The 15,544-nt window shown below is 42.3% G+C and overlaps 1 protein-coding gene across 5 annotated transcripts in view; it reads right to left on the reverse strand.

Annotated features, from left to right (window-relative positions):
- Positions 1–15,544, reverse strand: part of ELOVL7 (ELOVL fatty acid elongase 7) — a 103,370-nt gene that overhangs the window by 21,054 nt on the left and 66,772 nt on the right. For all 5 annotated transcript variants that reach the window (XM_051853762.3, XM_051853764.3, XM_051853763.3 and 2 more), the window contains one exon: positions 12,264–12,364. In XM_051853762.3, the coding sequence (XP_051709722.1) occupies positions 12,264–12,327 (64 nt within the window). In that variant the 5' untranslated portion in view covers positions 12,328–12,364. The remainder of the gene's footprint in view (positions 1–12,263; positions 12,365–15,544) is intronic.

The following is a 15,544-nucleotide window of genomic DNA, read 5'->3' on the forward strand; positions in this document are numbered from 1 at the left end:
CACCATTAACATTTAAACATTTTTCTACCTAGATTTTTTTTTTTTTTTTTTGACAGGCAGAGTGGACAGTGAGAGAGAGAGAGACAGATAAAGGTCTTCCTTTGTCATTGGTTCACCCTCCAATGGCCGCTGCGGGTGGTGCACCGCACTGATATGAAGGCAGGAGCCAGGTGCTTCCTCCTGGTCTCCCATGTGGGTGCAGGGCCCAAGCACTTGGGCCATCCTCCACTGCACTCCCTGGCCACAGCAGAGAACTGGACTGGCAGAGGAGCAACCGGGACAGAATCCGGCGCCCCAGCCGGTGCTAGAACCCAGAGTGCCAGCATCACAGGCAGAGGATTAGCCTAGTGAGCTGCGGCGCCGGCCACTGTTGTTTCTTAATTTTCTTCTTTCCCCAAGAAAACCAGCATACTTTCACAGTCACTGTATCACAGAATCACAGAATTGAAAGGAACTAACATCATCTAAGCATCTAGAATATGGGTCCTAGGTGCCCAAAATGTGGTCTAAACCAATCTTTGAAGAAAGATAAGCACTGGTCTTACAACTGTGTGAATAGAAGTTCACCTGGTCACTGATTGTTCCAGGCCAGCAGAATTGGATTAATTAAAATCACAACTCAATCTGGAATATAGTTAATTCTTTAGTTTTAAGTAGTTTCAGGTATAATTTTACTACATGGCCTTTTAAAGGCAGAGTAGTATGAAGGAAAATAAATATAGACAAGTTTCTAACCTTAGGATACTAAATGCAACTATTTTTATCAACTGGAAAAGAAGAATGAGGGAATGCAGCGCTTTCCTTTTTTTTTTTTTTTTTTTTTTTTTGTAGAGTGAGTGAGAGTGAGCTCCCATCCACTGATCCACTCCCCAAATGCCTGTGATAGCCAGGAATGGGCTGGGACAAAACCGGGAATTGGGAATTCAGTACAGGTGTGCCACATGAATGGCAGGGATTTATCCACGTACGCCATCACCACTGTCTCCCAGGGTCTGCACAGCAGGAAATCAGAATCAGGGGCCAAAGCTGGGTACTGAACCCAGACACTCTGAGAGGAGACAGAGGTTTCTTAACCAACATCTTAATGGCTAGGCAACATGCCCACAGCAGACTGCTCATTTGAACTAATAATGATGTGGTCAATTCCAAACAAACTCTGACTATCCTTGCAAGTTTGACCTCCTGCCCAACACCACTTTAACAGAACTCCACAGATGATGATTCGTTTGGGCTCCAGTTTAGCTTACAGCTGAGAGCCGGATGTATATGCTTTGTAAAACGCTTTGTTCTGCAGTCAAGTAGGTTTTCTTCAAAAACACAAATAGATTCCCCCATCTCCAAGAAATAAATAAAGCCAAAGAATCCACGGTAAGCTCTAAAATGAATTCCTGGATATTTAGGAATTTAGCCTATGATTAAGGAAGTCCCATAAACAAGCAGGGAAGGAAGAGATTGTTCAACGAATATTGATACGGAAAACAACGACTGAACTACGCAATAAAAGCAAGATATTTAAAGACTCTCCAGGAAAGTGAGGGAGAGGTTAGTGAAATGCTGGGTAAAACAGACAGGTGCTTCATACATCATAGAATGCCAAGATGGGAATGGTGGCACGTAGCTTTCTCCAAACTTTGCTGGTCATGAAACCCTAATTTTTTTTGTACAGTACCATTTAATCTCTTTGGAATTAATGCACTGTGGAACACAGTTTGGGAATTATGGCCATTCACTAAAATAAATTTATAAATTAAACCATTAAAGATTAAATATGAGAAATATAAATAGATTATTTTGAGATATAATAAAGGAGAAAATATTAAACTGTCTATTTGGTTAAGCAGAAGGAATGAAAGGTAGAAGAAATACACTCAGATTACAAAAGAATTTGTAGAATATATTTAAGAGGCAGAGAGACAGAGAGAGAGACAGAGAGAGAACTCTCACTCACTAGTTCACTTCCCAAAAGCCTAGGATGGCCAGAGTTGAACCAAGGCCAAAGCTGAGAGCCAATAACTCAATCCAGTATTCCCATGTGGATGGCAGGACCCCAGTTAATTGAGCCATCACTGCTGCCATCTGGGGTCTGTATTAGCAAGTCCTTGGAGTCTGGAGCTGGAGGTGAGTGTCAAACTCAGGAACTCCAACATGACTTGCAAACATCCTATGTCTTAACCACTAGGCTAAACATCCACCCCCATTCATATTTTTTAACCTAGACAATTATATCATCATTTAGACTTGGAACACATGACAAGGATCAAGACTGCTCAAGGAGAGATGGCTTATGTTTTAGCACATCTTACATCTAGAATGCCTATAAAACACTTCACATGGAGACTTCCATAGTCAGCTGGATATATGGATCTAGAATAAGGAAAGATGTCTGGATCAGAGATGTAGGTTTGGGGGTCCTCCTGGGCCAAACATGTAGGTTTGGGGCCCTCATCACATAAATGATGAACAATAAAAGCAAGTGAGACTGGCTTAGGAAAAGAGGGGTCGAGTATGGAGAGCTAAGTGCTGACGTCACAGGTTGGAGGTCCTGCTTGGAGCCCTGAAAGGGTTATGCCTGGTGGAGCTGTGACAGTGATGCTGCAAGGAGACCCTGGGAAGGCAGAGTGACCAGCAATGTGTAAGGTCCATCCAGGAAAGCTACCGAAGCAGTTGTAGCCTCAGAGAGCAGCTAAGTGGACAGAAACCAATTGAGCCACATAGGCACAGACGCATCCTTCAACGTATCAAAGGATGTCTCAGACACCAGGAGCCCAGGCAGAGTGATCTGTCAAGGGAGTGGAGTTATTGCAGAAGACCTCTACAAGGCCAATACCAAACAGAAACATGGCGGTGGGGGGGAGGAGGGGGAGTGCAGCTGCAGATATGGTATTTCAGTCTGTGACTACCAAAGCATGGACTGTGACCAGCAAAATCATAGGGTGGGAGTGCTCAAGTCCTTGGAAGCCCTAACCCTGCCACAGTGTGCCCTTGGAGACATATTTGGGACTCTAGGATTTTTTTTTTTGCAAGATTTATAAATTTATTTGAAAGGCAGAATTATAGAGGGAGAGAGAGAGAGAGAGAAACAGAGAGAGAGATAGAGAGAGAGAATAAATGAGAATGAATCTTCCATCTGTTGGTTCACTCCCCAAACGGTCCCAACAGCCAGGGTTGAGTCAGGCCAAATCCAGGAGCTTCATGTAGGTCTCCCATGTGGGTAGCAGGGACCCAGGCACTTTCCCAAGTGCATTAGCAGGGAGCTGGGTTGGAAGTGGAGCAGCCAGGACCCAAACAGGCATCCATAGGGGATGCCAGCACCACAGGTACCTGCTATGCCACAGCGTGGCCCTTGAACTCTAGGATTTAATTTTTGCTTTGCTGGGTTTTGCTCTCACTTTGGTCTGATTAATTCTTTCTACTTCTCTGCCATTACCTTTTGGGATGGAAATGTATACTCTGTGCCCTGTTGCATCTGGGAAGTGTTTAATTTGAATTTTTACAGGCTCACAGGAAGAGTTTGCTTTGAGTCTCAAGTGAAACTTTGGACTTTTGTGCCAATGCTGAACTAGTTAAGACTTGAAACTATTGAGGATGGAATGCTTTTGGGCTGTACATGAAAAGGACAGGAGTTTAGGACACCCATGGGAGGAAGGCTATGGGTTGAATACAGTTTTGTTCCCAAACTCACACAGACACTTTTTAAAAAGATTTATTTTTATTTATTTGAAAGACAGAGTTACAGAGAAAGGTAGAGACACAGAGAGAGATCTTCCATTCACTGGCTCTCTACCCAGATGGCTGCAAAGGCTGGAGCTGTGCCAATCCGAAGCCAGGAGCCAGGAGCCTCCTCCAGGTCTCCCACGTGGGTGCAGGGGCCCAAGGACTTGGGCCATCTTCCACTGCTTTCCCAGGCCATAGCAGAAAGCTGGATCAGAAGAGGAGCTGCCGGGATGGGACTAGAACCGGTGCCCATATGGGACAGCAGCGCTTCAGGCCAGGGATTTAACCCACAGCACCACAGCACCGGCCCCTCACACAGACATTTAAACCCTGAAGTCTTAAATTAATGCTTAATAGAGTGGAAATTGGGGCCAGCACTGTGGCACAGCAGGTAAAACTGCCGCTTGCCGTGCCGGCATCCCATATGGGTGTGGGTTCAAGTCCTGGCTGCTCCACTTCCAATCCAGTTCTCTGCTATGGCCTGGGAAAGCAGTAGAAGGTGGCCCAAGTCCTTGGGCCCCTGCACCCATGTGGGAGACTCAGAAGAAGCTCCTGGCTCCTGGCTTCGGATCAGTGCAGCTCTGGCCATTGCAGCCAAATGGGGAGTGAACCAGTGGATGGAAGATCTCTATCTCTCTCATTTATCTCTCTCATTTCTCTCTCTCTCTCTCTCTCTGCCTCTCCTTCTCTCTCTGTGTAACACTGACTTCCAAATAAATAAATAAATATTTAAAAGAGAGAAAGGAGGGGATTTAATCTAATTACACTATTCAGAGTTGGGGCCTTGGGGAGGTGACTGGATTGAGTCATTAGGGTGGGGCCTCTCACAATTAAATCCTGGTGTCTGCAAAGAGACTACACAGACAGAGATAGAGATGTGTCCACTTATCATTTGAAGCCACCTCCACACTCTGTCAGCAAGAACACCATCACAAGAAGCCAAACCTATGGAGACCACCTGGCCTTGGACTGTGAACCTCTAAAACCACATACCAAAACAAACCTCCTTTCTTTATAAAGTTAGTAATGAAAAACTGACTATTACACTCAGTATATAGAAGTTGTCATACAGGGAGGGACCAAAGGACAGAATTAAAGCAGATCAGAAATGCTTCTATCAGTGGGTAATACAAACTTAAATACAAGAACATCATAACCTTTATACTATGTCCAGCTTTTATTCCTAATGAAATAAGAATGAATGAAACTTGTACCAAAAGGAGGCCTCTGGAAGAACGTTAACATCACTGCCTTTGCGTGGTAATAATACAATGCTTTTTTTTTATGAGTAATTTCAAATGGTTCTTTTATTAGCAGTCATCACATATATGGTTAAAAACTAGCGTATTTTTAAGTTCAGTATAGGAATTCCTGAATTAGAGATTTATTTTATTCACTGACTCAACAGGGGGGAAAAGTCAAATGACATCATCTTTCTGTTCTCCCTCTGGTAGCAGAAGAAAGCAAGCAAGACAGGAAAGGCATGCTGGGCTGGCTCAGGAAGCAGAAGAAAATAATTTTAAAATAAATCATTTTCCTGTAATTTAGCAGTTTTAGCACACACCTTTTCTTAAGATCCTGTGCATGGATTTCAAGTTCTATAGATAAAAAAATTATTATGAGAAAAGTTGCCTAATTTGATCAAATGTTATTTTCAAAGAGTCAAACAAAATATCAAAGTTTGAAAATCTTGTTTCAACAGCACTCTGGAACCAGACGGTCTGCATTCTGGTTCCGGTTCTGCCCCTGGTCTGTTTCATGACCCTGGACTTCACCTCTCTCTGCTTAGTTTCTTCATCTGTGACCTGGGCATAAAACTGCATGTACTTCACAGAGAACTGAATGACTTATACGCAAGGAACCTAAGTGCTCAGGACATTGCTGCTGTTACTACAGCAGATCTCAATTCCGTCGGCACTGAAAAATCCCCTCTGTAATATTTAAAAGTCAAACAGAAAGAAATTACCCTGGTCCAACTTAATCACAATTCCAGACATCCCTATTTAAAATGACAACAAAAAAGCCTCCTGTTAAAAAATGGGCGAAGAACCTGAATAGACATTTCTCAAAAGAAGACAAATGGTCAATAGATGCAGGAAACAACGCTCAATGCCACTAATCACCAGGAAATGCTCTTTAAAACCACAACGAAATATCCCCTCACACATGTAAGAACAGATATCAAAAAGGCCAAAGATAACAAGTGCTGATGAGGATGTAAAGAAAAGGAAACCCCTGCACACTCCTACTGAGAATGTAAGTTGCTTGTGGCACAGTAGGTTAAGGAGCCACCTGCAACGCCAGCAACCTATATTAGTGCTGTCTTGAGTCCTGGCTGCTCCACTTCTTATCCAACTCTGTGCTAACATTCCTGCGAAAGCAGTAGAAAATGGTCTAAGTGCTTGGCCCCTGCACTCACATGGGAGTTCCAGAAGAAGCTACTGATTCCTGGCGTCAGCCTGGTCCAGCCCTAGCCATTGTAGCCATTTGGAGAGTGAACCAGTGAATGGAAGATCTCTCTCTCTCTCTCTTTCTCTTTCAAATAAATAAATAAAATCTTTTTAAAAAAAGAAAGAACAACTGTATAGAGACCCACAAAAAGCTAAACAAGGAATTGCAATGACTAAGCAACTACATTTTCTGGGTCTATTTTAAAAGGAAATGAAATCAGTTTGTGGAAGAAATACCTGCAGTCTCACGTTGACTGCATCACTATTCACAAGAGCCAAGATATGAAAACAAAATGCCCACCAACAGACAAATGGGTAGAGAAAATGTGACGTGTATATTATTCAGCCTTCGAGAAAAAAAAAGGAAATCCTGTAATTTGAGACAATAGGAATGACCTTGGAGACATTATGCTAAGTGAAATAAGCCAGGCACAGAAAGATGACTATTGCATGTTCCACTCACACGTGGAATCTAAAGCAATCAAACCCACAGAGGCAGAGCAGAGGCAGTTACTGGAGGCTGGGAGGGCAGGGATAGGGTTAAAGGATACAGGGTTCCACTTACAAGGGATACATTTTCTGATTTATTGCATAGCATGGAAACTATCATTAAAAATAGTGTATTGCATACTTCAGAATGGATAGGAAAATAATTTGTTTTCTACACAAATAGTCATAAGTATCTGAAGTGATAGGTTAACAGGCTTAATTCAATCATTCCATATTGTAAATATCTTAACCCATCACTTCAGAGCCCATTGTCAATGTGCAAAATTTTCATTTTAAAGCTGCCAAGGTGATAATTAGGAACGGTCAGAGTTAAGAAGCAGGGATTTGGTGTGTGACCAAGGTCCCTCCCCCTGTATTCAGGGCCGCAGCGTTCCCCACTCAGCCTCCCTAACAATCCTCCATGTGGTTTCCCTGCTTCCGCCTCATCTAGTCCTCTACAGTTTCTTTCATACAATTGACAAATCCAATTTTTAAAAAATATTTATTTTATATATCTGAAAGGCAGAGTTACAAAGAGAATGAGAAAAAGAGAGACAGACAGAGACAGAGGAGGGAGAGAGGGAGAAAGAGAGATCTTCCATTTGCTGGTTCACTCCTCAAATGGCTGCAACAGCCAAGGCTGGACCAGATGGGAGCCGGGAGCTTCTTCTGGATCTCTCATGTGGGTACAGAGGCCCAAGCACTTGGGCCATCTTCTACTGCTTTCCCAGGCCCACGAGCAGGGCGCTGGATTGGAAGTGGAGCAGTCACGGACTGAACTGGCACCCACATGGGATGCTGGTGCTGCAGACAGCAGCTTTACCCACTAGACTGCAACACTAACCCCAGGAAATTCACTTTCTGAAAGTATAGGTGAACTTGGATCACTTCCCTGCTTAAATTAGCTCCCCTTTATTGAGTAAGTGAAACCCAACGTCTTTTCATGACGTTCATGACTCTGGCACTGTTCACACTTTTTGCCTTGTCTCTCAGCAGCATCACACCTTTCTGAAGAGGACGTCCACTTCACAGGACATAGTAGGCTTCTCTCGACGGGAGGCCTCTAAGTGAAATGCTGATGAAGACTGGATCAGGGGAGTTGGGCAGGGGACTGACTGCTCAATGACATTTAAAGTTAATTTTAACTCAGTCTGTGATCCCACCAATTACATTAGGCTGGGGGATAAGTGCACTTTGTTTTCCCCACACACAAAAGTCTAATGGGAGAGTGTGTCTCAGATACCTTCTATTTAGCATCAGCACTGGTTTAAGTGCTATGGGCAGAGCCAAGATTAAAGTGGAAATGGAAAGCCAGACCGTCTGAGAGTCTATACCCCAGGGATTATTAACGTTCTAGCTTAATAATTCTTTTCTAAGAACTTCCGTGAAAGAGAGAGAGAGAGAGAGAGAGAGAGAGAGAGAGAGAGAGAGAGAAAGTACAATGCTACATATATAGAATAATACACTTGATCTTAGCCAAAAGGCCAAGAAGCAATTACATATATAGAATATTAATGAGCTTTTCCATCAACTACTTGTAAGAGAGTGTTCTCTTCTTAAGTAGCATGTACTAGCTCAAAGAGTGCACCCTTTAAGATCCTAAGCACCAATAAAATGAAGAAGCTAGAAGGAAAAGCACACACATGCCTCAAGTACTTTTTCACACACTAAAGGTTCAGAGTGGTAGCGATCTGAGCCACACTCCATCTCCTTAAAAACAACCACGAGTGTGAAAAATCATTATCACCACCCAAAGAGAAGGAAAGTTGGTTTCTAAGCATTAAAACCTTTTTCTTTTCTCCTACCATAACGTCATTTCAAAACTGGGCATTTCATATTTAAGAATCCTAAGAAATCCTCTTATAGCTTTAGTATTAATTAAGCCATTTAAAAAGTCTGCAGCTGTGGAATTTTCCACATGAAGTAATTACGTGTGACCACCACTTCTCCAGCAATCAGAAAACCAGGGAACGGCAGTAAGTTCCCCAAGGCCAGGATTAGGGTCAAAGCCAAGAATACACTTGAAATTCTTGGCTCTTGATCATGGATTCAGATCTTCTCAGGGTAAGCAAAGTAAAACTGAACTAGGATGGGAAGAAATAATTCCTAATGTCTCTTAGAGATCAATACTTCACCAGGCTGAAGAGGGAAAAGCAACTCCCGTTATATCTGATAGGGTTTTCACACAGATACAAATCTCAACATGAAAACATTGCCCTACTAGACAGTGACAGGAAAAAATGTGTGAGGGGAAAAATTTGAAGTGGTATGCTATATTTAAAGTATTATAAGATTAAATCCTCTAACACCTGTAACAACTGCCAGCATTATTTGTGATGGGCTATTTCCCAATATCAGACCACTTCATGCACATTAAGTGTTAGCTGCTAAGTTCTGTTCTCCCCTCTGTTGTACAAAAAGGAAACAGAGACTGACCAGGACACAAAATGTGCTCTGGAACTCCCTGGCTAGTCTACAGTAGTGCCAGACCTTACATCAGGTTTCCTTATTCAATACCTCCATGCCTTCTCTCCTCTCCCAAGACTTCACATTAGTAGAACTTTGGATGAGTGGGCCTCCCTGCCTTCTCCGTGCCTCTCTCCTCTCATTTTTGCAGCAAAGCTCTTTCCAAGGCCCACCCCCTCCCTTTGACCACCTCCAGAACTTTGTCATTCCTTTCTCTGATGCAGCATTACTCTGATTTTCAATAGAAGTACTCCTAAGAAAACGCAGAGTTGATTCATGGATAAAATGGAGTAGAATTCTGAAAAAGCTCATATCAAAACATTATCATACATATAAATATTCGCCATCATCTACATCTATTTGGCTTTTAAGTTAGGGCATTGATCTTCTGAATCTCATGGGTTCCTGCATTTGACATAGTGAATAGCAAGAGTTGTATTGCAAAGGTTTTGTCCCTCCAAGTAGCTCCAGTCGAAATCTCTACTCAAGTCTACTTGGTTCTCAAATTAAAATAGAGTTTACTTTTTGTTGTTGTTGTTGTTGTTTATTTTTTATTTTTATTTTTGACAGGCAGAGTGGATAGTGAGAGAGAGAGAGACAGAGAGAAAGGTCTTCCTTTTTGCCGTTGGTTCACCCTCCAATGGCTGCTGCAGCCAGTGCATGGCGCTGATCCGAAGCCAGGAGCCAGGTGCTTTTCCTGGTCTCCCATGGGGTGCAGGGCCCAAGCACTTGGGCCATCCTCCACCACACTCCTGGGCCACAGCAGAGAGCTGGCCTGGAAGAGGAGCAACCGGGACAGAATCCAGCGCCCCGACCGGGACTAGAACCCCGTGTGCCCGTGCTGCAAGGCGGAGGATTAGCCTGTTGAGCCACGGTGCCGGCTACTTTTGTTTTGAAAAGCAATGAAGTAATGGTATTTAAATTAAATACTGAATTCTATAAAAAGTATCATAAATCTTTAGAGAAGAATGACATCTAAAGAAATGTTTATGTTTTCTGTATAATTCTATCTGTTGAAAAGCTCAAAATAAAAAATAAGAACTTGCAGAATAGTCACTCTCCATCCTCTTCCAGACTGAAGCATCTTTATTTATGAAATATTAAAAAAATTATTGGCAATCCTCAGGGGCAAAACCATTGAGACCTTTCTTAGGGAGATAAACTCCATCAGTCCACTGAGAGAGATGCTAACCATAAAACAGTGTGTCTTAGCTGAAATAACTGTAAATTGGAATATAATTTCAATTGCGATAGGTGCCAAGAGGTAGACTTTGTCCTACTGAATTTGGTCGACATGTGATTTCCAGTTGACAAAGTGGTGACGGTAGGGCCAGCATTGTGATGCAGTGGGTTAAGCCACTGCTTGCAATGCTGGCACCTAATATTCGAGTCTGGCGCTTACCTACAATCCAACTCCATGATAATAACGCATTGGAAGAAAGCCCAAGTACTTGGGCTCCCGCCTCTCAGGTGGGCAACCAGGATGGATTTCCTGGCTCCTGCCTTTGGCCTGGCTCACACCTGGTTGTGGCAAACATTTGGGAGTGAACCAGCAGATGGAAGATTCTCTCTCTCTCTCTCTCTTTCTCTCTCTCTCTCTTTCTCTCTCTCTCTCTTTCTTCTTCTTCTTCTTCTCCCTCTCCCTCTCTCCCTCTGTCACTCTGAGCTTCAAATAAATTAACTTTTTCTAAAAGATAAAGTGGTGATGAAGATAAGTATGTGTAATTTAACCACAAAACTTCAAAAGTGAAATAGTAGAATACTAATCATTATCAGAAGACATAAATTCTAATCTTTTTTGATATTTATAAACCCTGACCTTGGGAATGTCATACCTCCAGGTCTTAGTTTCTTCAACTTTGAAATTAGCCAATAACTTCAAGATATCTAAAGTTCACTGCAGCTTTGAGTCTTTGTGTGTTTTAAAAATTTTAACCATCGTTCTATTTCTAAAACTTTAAAATTATAAAAGAAACACATATTTGATGTGATTTTTAAAAACAGATAGACATAGATAAGTAAATAAAATTGACACATAGTTCTACTACCCAGAGATAGCTGCTAACCCTCATGTGGTATTTTAAAACACCCTTCAGGGTGGGTGTCTGGCACAGTCGTTGAGTGCATCCCATATTGGAGTGTCTGGTTTGGCCTCCAGCTATTCCACTTCTGATAAAGGTTTCTGATAATGCACACCCTGGGAAGCAACAGGAGATGGCTTGAGTATTTCGGTCCCTGACACCCACATGAGAGGCCCAGAGGGAGTTCTAGCCTTGTGGCTTCAGTCTGGCCCAGCCCTGGCTGTTGCAGGCATTTGGAGAGTGAACAAACTCATGGAAGACCTCTGTCTTTAAAGTGAAAATAAATAAGTAAACATTTTAAAACTTGCCTTCATTTAAATATTTGCAACTCCTTCTTATGACATTAAATGTTCTTGTAACATATTCATTTAAAAAATGGCGAAAGTCTCAAAATCACTCAGAAGCGTCCCAAGCCAATGCTCTCTGGCTCTTTCTGATATACCTCTGAGAGCTGAGACTCTTCCATTCGAGATTCACCGCAGACAGAGCCACAGTAACAGGTGGAGTCATCTTCACCTGAAATGCTTGGGCCATCGAGTGTTCCAGATTTCAGAGTCGTCATATTGGAGAACATCAGCAGATTTCACTGGTTGAACATTTTTCATCGGAATATCGAAATGCCCTGAAATCTGAAACTTCCTGAGTACCAACAAAATGCACAAAGGCTTCAGATATTACATTTTGGATTTCAGTTATTTTCAGATTGGGGCTACTCCACCTGTAACTGATCTCCCTTAGAAGCATTACGGAAGAATCAAGCCAAAAAACACTATCCATCCAAAATCAATTTAATGGCTACTTGGTTAGAATGTACCATCATGAATTAACCAGCCCCCTTTACTGGATATTTAGGCTATTTTCACTCTGGTAAACATTGCAATGAACATCTGTGTAGCTTCATCTTTGTACAGAGTCACAAAACCTTGACATTTTCTCTTCATTAGTAATAAAGGAGTGTTAAGTTGCACAGTCTCTCATTAGGTTCCAGTGAAATTCTACTTAATATGGAAACCTGACATACTGAAGAAAGGATGAGCCTTAGTTAGGAGATCCGGCTACTCACCAGCATCTTTGAGCCAATTATCGTAAAGACGCACAGTCCTTGACGTGAGATCGCTGAAGGCCATTTTCCACAAGATTTACTGGCTCTTTTAATGGATTCTTCTATAAAACAAAACAGAAGTGAGTTTATGATCTATCAAAGCAAATAAGACAAGCTTTTAGTATACAATATTTAAAATGCTAAAAATTTAATAGGAATAACTGGCAAAACAACAAACTTCTATGAGGATAAATGCATTAGTGGACCCTATGAAACCCTGATGCAGCTGCAAACACTTCAGATTTTCCATCCTAGGGACACCGCTCGGTTCACTGAAAAATGCTGACATTCTCTGTACAAGACACAAAGGGATCCATGATGTCAAGGATGTTCATAGGAGCATCTTCCTTCCGTGGAGACAACACAGATCAGGAATGAGCTGTAGCTACTGTGGCAACACTCAAGTCAAGACTTGGGAGAAGAAAACTGAAAAGATACACAAACTTCCAGCGAAGGCACACGGATCAGGTTTGCTGAGGTCTTCTATGTGAAAGAATTGTAATATAACTGAAGTAGAGGCAGGAAGAGGGAAGGAGTATCTGTAAGTGCCAAGGAAAAGCTGCTTAGTTTATCTGGACAGACAAGGATAACTAGAAAAAAAAAGTCTTCTGACTAAGAAAACTCATGAGGAGGGACTGGCCTTATTTTATATTAAATGACCTCAACAATAAAGATAGTGTATTGGTGACATAAGAGATAAGCTATTGGAGGCCGGCGCTGCGGCCCACTAGGGTAACCCTCCGCCTTGCGGCGCCGGCACACCAAGTTCTAGTCCTGGTCGGGGCTCCGGATTCTGTCCCGGTTGCCCCTCTTCCAGGCCAGCTCTCTGCTGTGGCCAGGGAGTGCAGTGGAGGATGGCCCAAGTGCTTGGGCCCTGCACCCCATGGGAGACCAGGAGAAGCACCTGGCTCCTGGCTTCAGATCAGCGCGATGCACCGGCCACAGCGGCCATTGGAGGGTGAACTAACGGCAAAAGGAAGACCTTTCTCTCTGTCTCTCTCTCTCTCACTGTCCACTCTGCCTGTCAAAAAAAAAAAAGAGAGAGAGAGAGAGAGAGAAGCTATTGGAAGAGAACAGAACATCTAGAAACATACTAAATGCATTTAGGAATTGAGAACTCCATTTCAGTAATTCTAAGATGTACACTTTCCCACATTTTAACATCTCTGAAATCAGAGTATACCTTACAAATAGATGATGTCATAAATTAATGGTATATTTGACTCAAAGCCATAAGGTGGGAAGATGAGTAAGTTCTACGTGTCTGGCAAGGATGTGGAGAAAGGTTGGTGGGATGTAAATTAGTACCGTCACTATGGAAAACAGCATGAGATTCCTTTATAAACTAGAAATAGAACTGTCATATGATCTAGCAATCCCACTACTAGGTACATATCCAAAAGACATGAAAGGAATCACTGTCATCAAAGAGATTCCTGCATTATCAAGTTCATTGCAACACTGTTCATAATAGCCAAGATATGAAATCAACCAAGGTGTCCATCATCAGATAATAGATTAAAAATGTAGCATAGAGGCCGGAGCTGTGGCTCACTAGGCTAATCCTCTGCCTTGCGGCGCCGGCACACCAGGTTCTAGTCCCGGTCGGGGCGCCAGATTCTGTCCCGGTTGCCCCTCTTCCAGGCCAGCTCTCTGCTGTGGCCAGGGAGTGCAGTGGAGGATGGCCCAAGTGCTTGGGCCCTGCACCCCATGGGAGACCAGGATAAGTACCTGGCTCCTGCCATCGGATCAGTGTAGCACGCCGGCCGCAGCGGCCATTGGAGGGTAAACCAACGGCAAAGGAAGAACTTTATCTCTCTCTCTCTCTCTCACTGTCCACTCTGCCTGTCCAGAAAAAAATGTAGCATAGATACATGATGGAATATGATTCAGCCACAAAAAAAGAATGAAATCCTGTCATTTGCAGCAAAACGGAGGGAACTGAAGGACTTGTCAAGGGAAATAAGCCAGACACAGAAAGACAAGGATGGTATGTTCTCCCTCCTTTGGGAAAGCTAAAATAACTGAATCTGAACACAAAATAGTGAGTACTAGAGGCTAGGAGGGGTAGGAGTGGGTGCAGGGAGTTTGGATCACAGCCACGAACAGAGTCAGGTGGAAGGAGTAAGTTCCTAGAGTCACAGCAAAGTAGGGTGATTACAGTTCACAGTCATCTGGCATATAGTCTAGGAACTAACAGAAGAAAGGAACTCCAACTCTGCAGTCATAAAGTAATGTCAAAAAGGGAGAAATGCTGATTACCCAGATTTGATTTTATATATCAGATATGTATATATTTATACATCATATTTATGTATTGAAGTGGCACACTGCAGTCCATAAATACATACAATTATTGTTAGTTCAAACATTTTTTAAAAATTACTTAATTTCAAAAAAATAAGAAACAAGTACATCAATTTTTAATAAAAAAAGAGAAAACAAAAACAAGTTATAGAGACGCATGGTAGTGATGACTGCACAATGATGTAAACAGTACTTAATGCCACTGACCTTTACACAAAAATGGTTAACATGGTAAACTTCATATTATGTATATTTACTTTATATACTTTATAAAACTTTAAAAAATACTCTAGATTTGCTATAGGAAAATTCAGGTTTTTTTCTAATATTTGTCTAAAATAAAATTATTTTATTTATTTAAATAAAATAAATACATACACATTTATCATAAGGTATAAGAAGAATGAATACATATGTTATATTGCAAAGGTAGTATTTCAAATCAGTGATTATCAGAGGTCACTCAATAAAAGATGTGGTAAAACTGAATTGTCATCCGAAAGAAAAAGCTCAATCCAAACACTATATTACAAACCAAGATAAACTCCAAACAGACCAAAGATTTAAATAGGAAAAACAGAATCATGGACGCATCAGATGATGACTGGGAAAAGACTTTAATAACCTGGGGTTGGGGAAGGCCTTTTTAACTGTGACTTAAAAACCACAAGATGCAAGAGAAGGTAACACACTGCACCACGTGAAGGTCAGGAAGAAACGCAGAAGTTTTGCAAGAACAAAGAGCGGGAGAGGCACACAGAGCAAAGCGGAAGAGGCAGCCAACTGTGACCATTAGCAAGGGACAGGGAAGTCCAGCAGGGAGTCACCAGCTGCAGGGTGGTGACAGCCCCGCCAGGTGCCGGTACAGCAGGTGATTTCTCTCCGGGCTACAACTCCCGGGGATCAGAGGTCAGAGGCAGTCAGATGCAGGAAGG

This window comes from Oryctolagus cuniculus, chromosome 14 (genome assembly GCF_051225735.1).
Source record: "Oryctolagus cuniculus isolate XC-2025 breed Fujian yellow rabbit chromosome 14, ASM5122573v1, whole genome shotgun sequence".
In the NCBI taxonomy this organism is placed as follows: Eukaryota; Metazoa; Chordata; class Mammalia; order Lagomorpha; family Leporidae; genus Oryctolagus; species Oryctolagus cuniculus.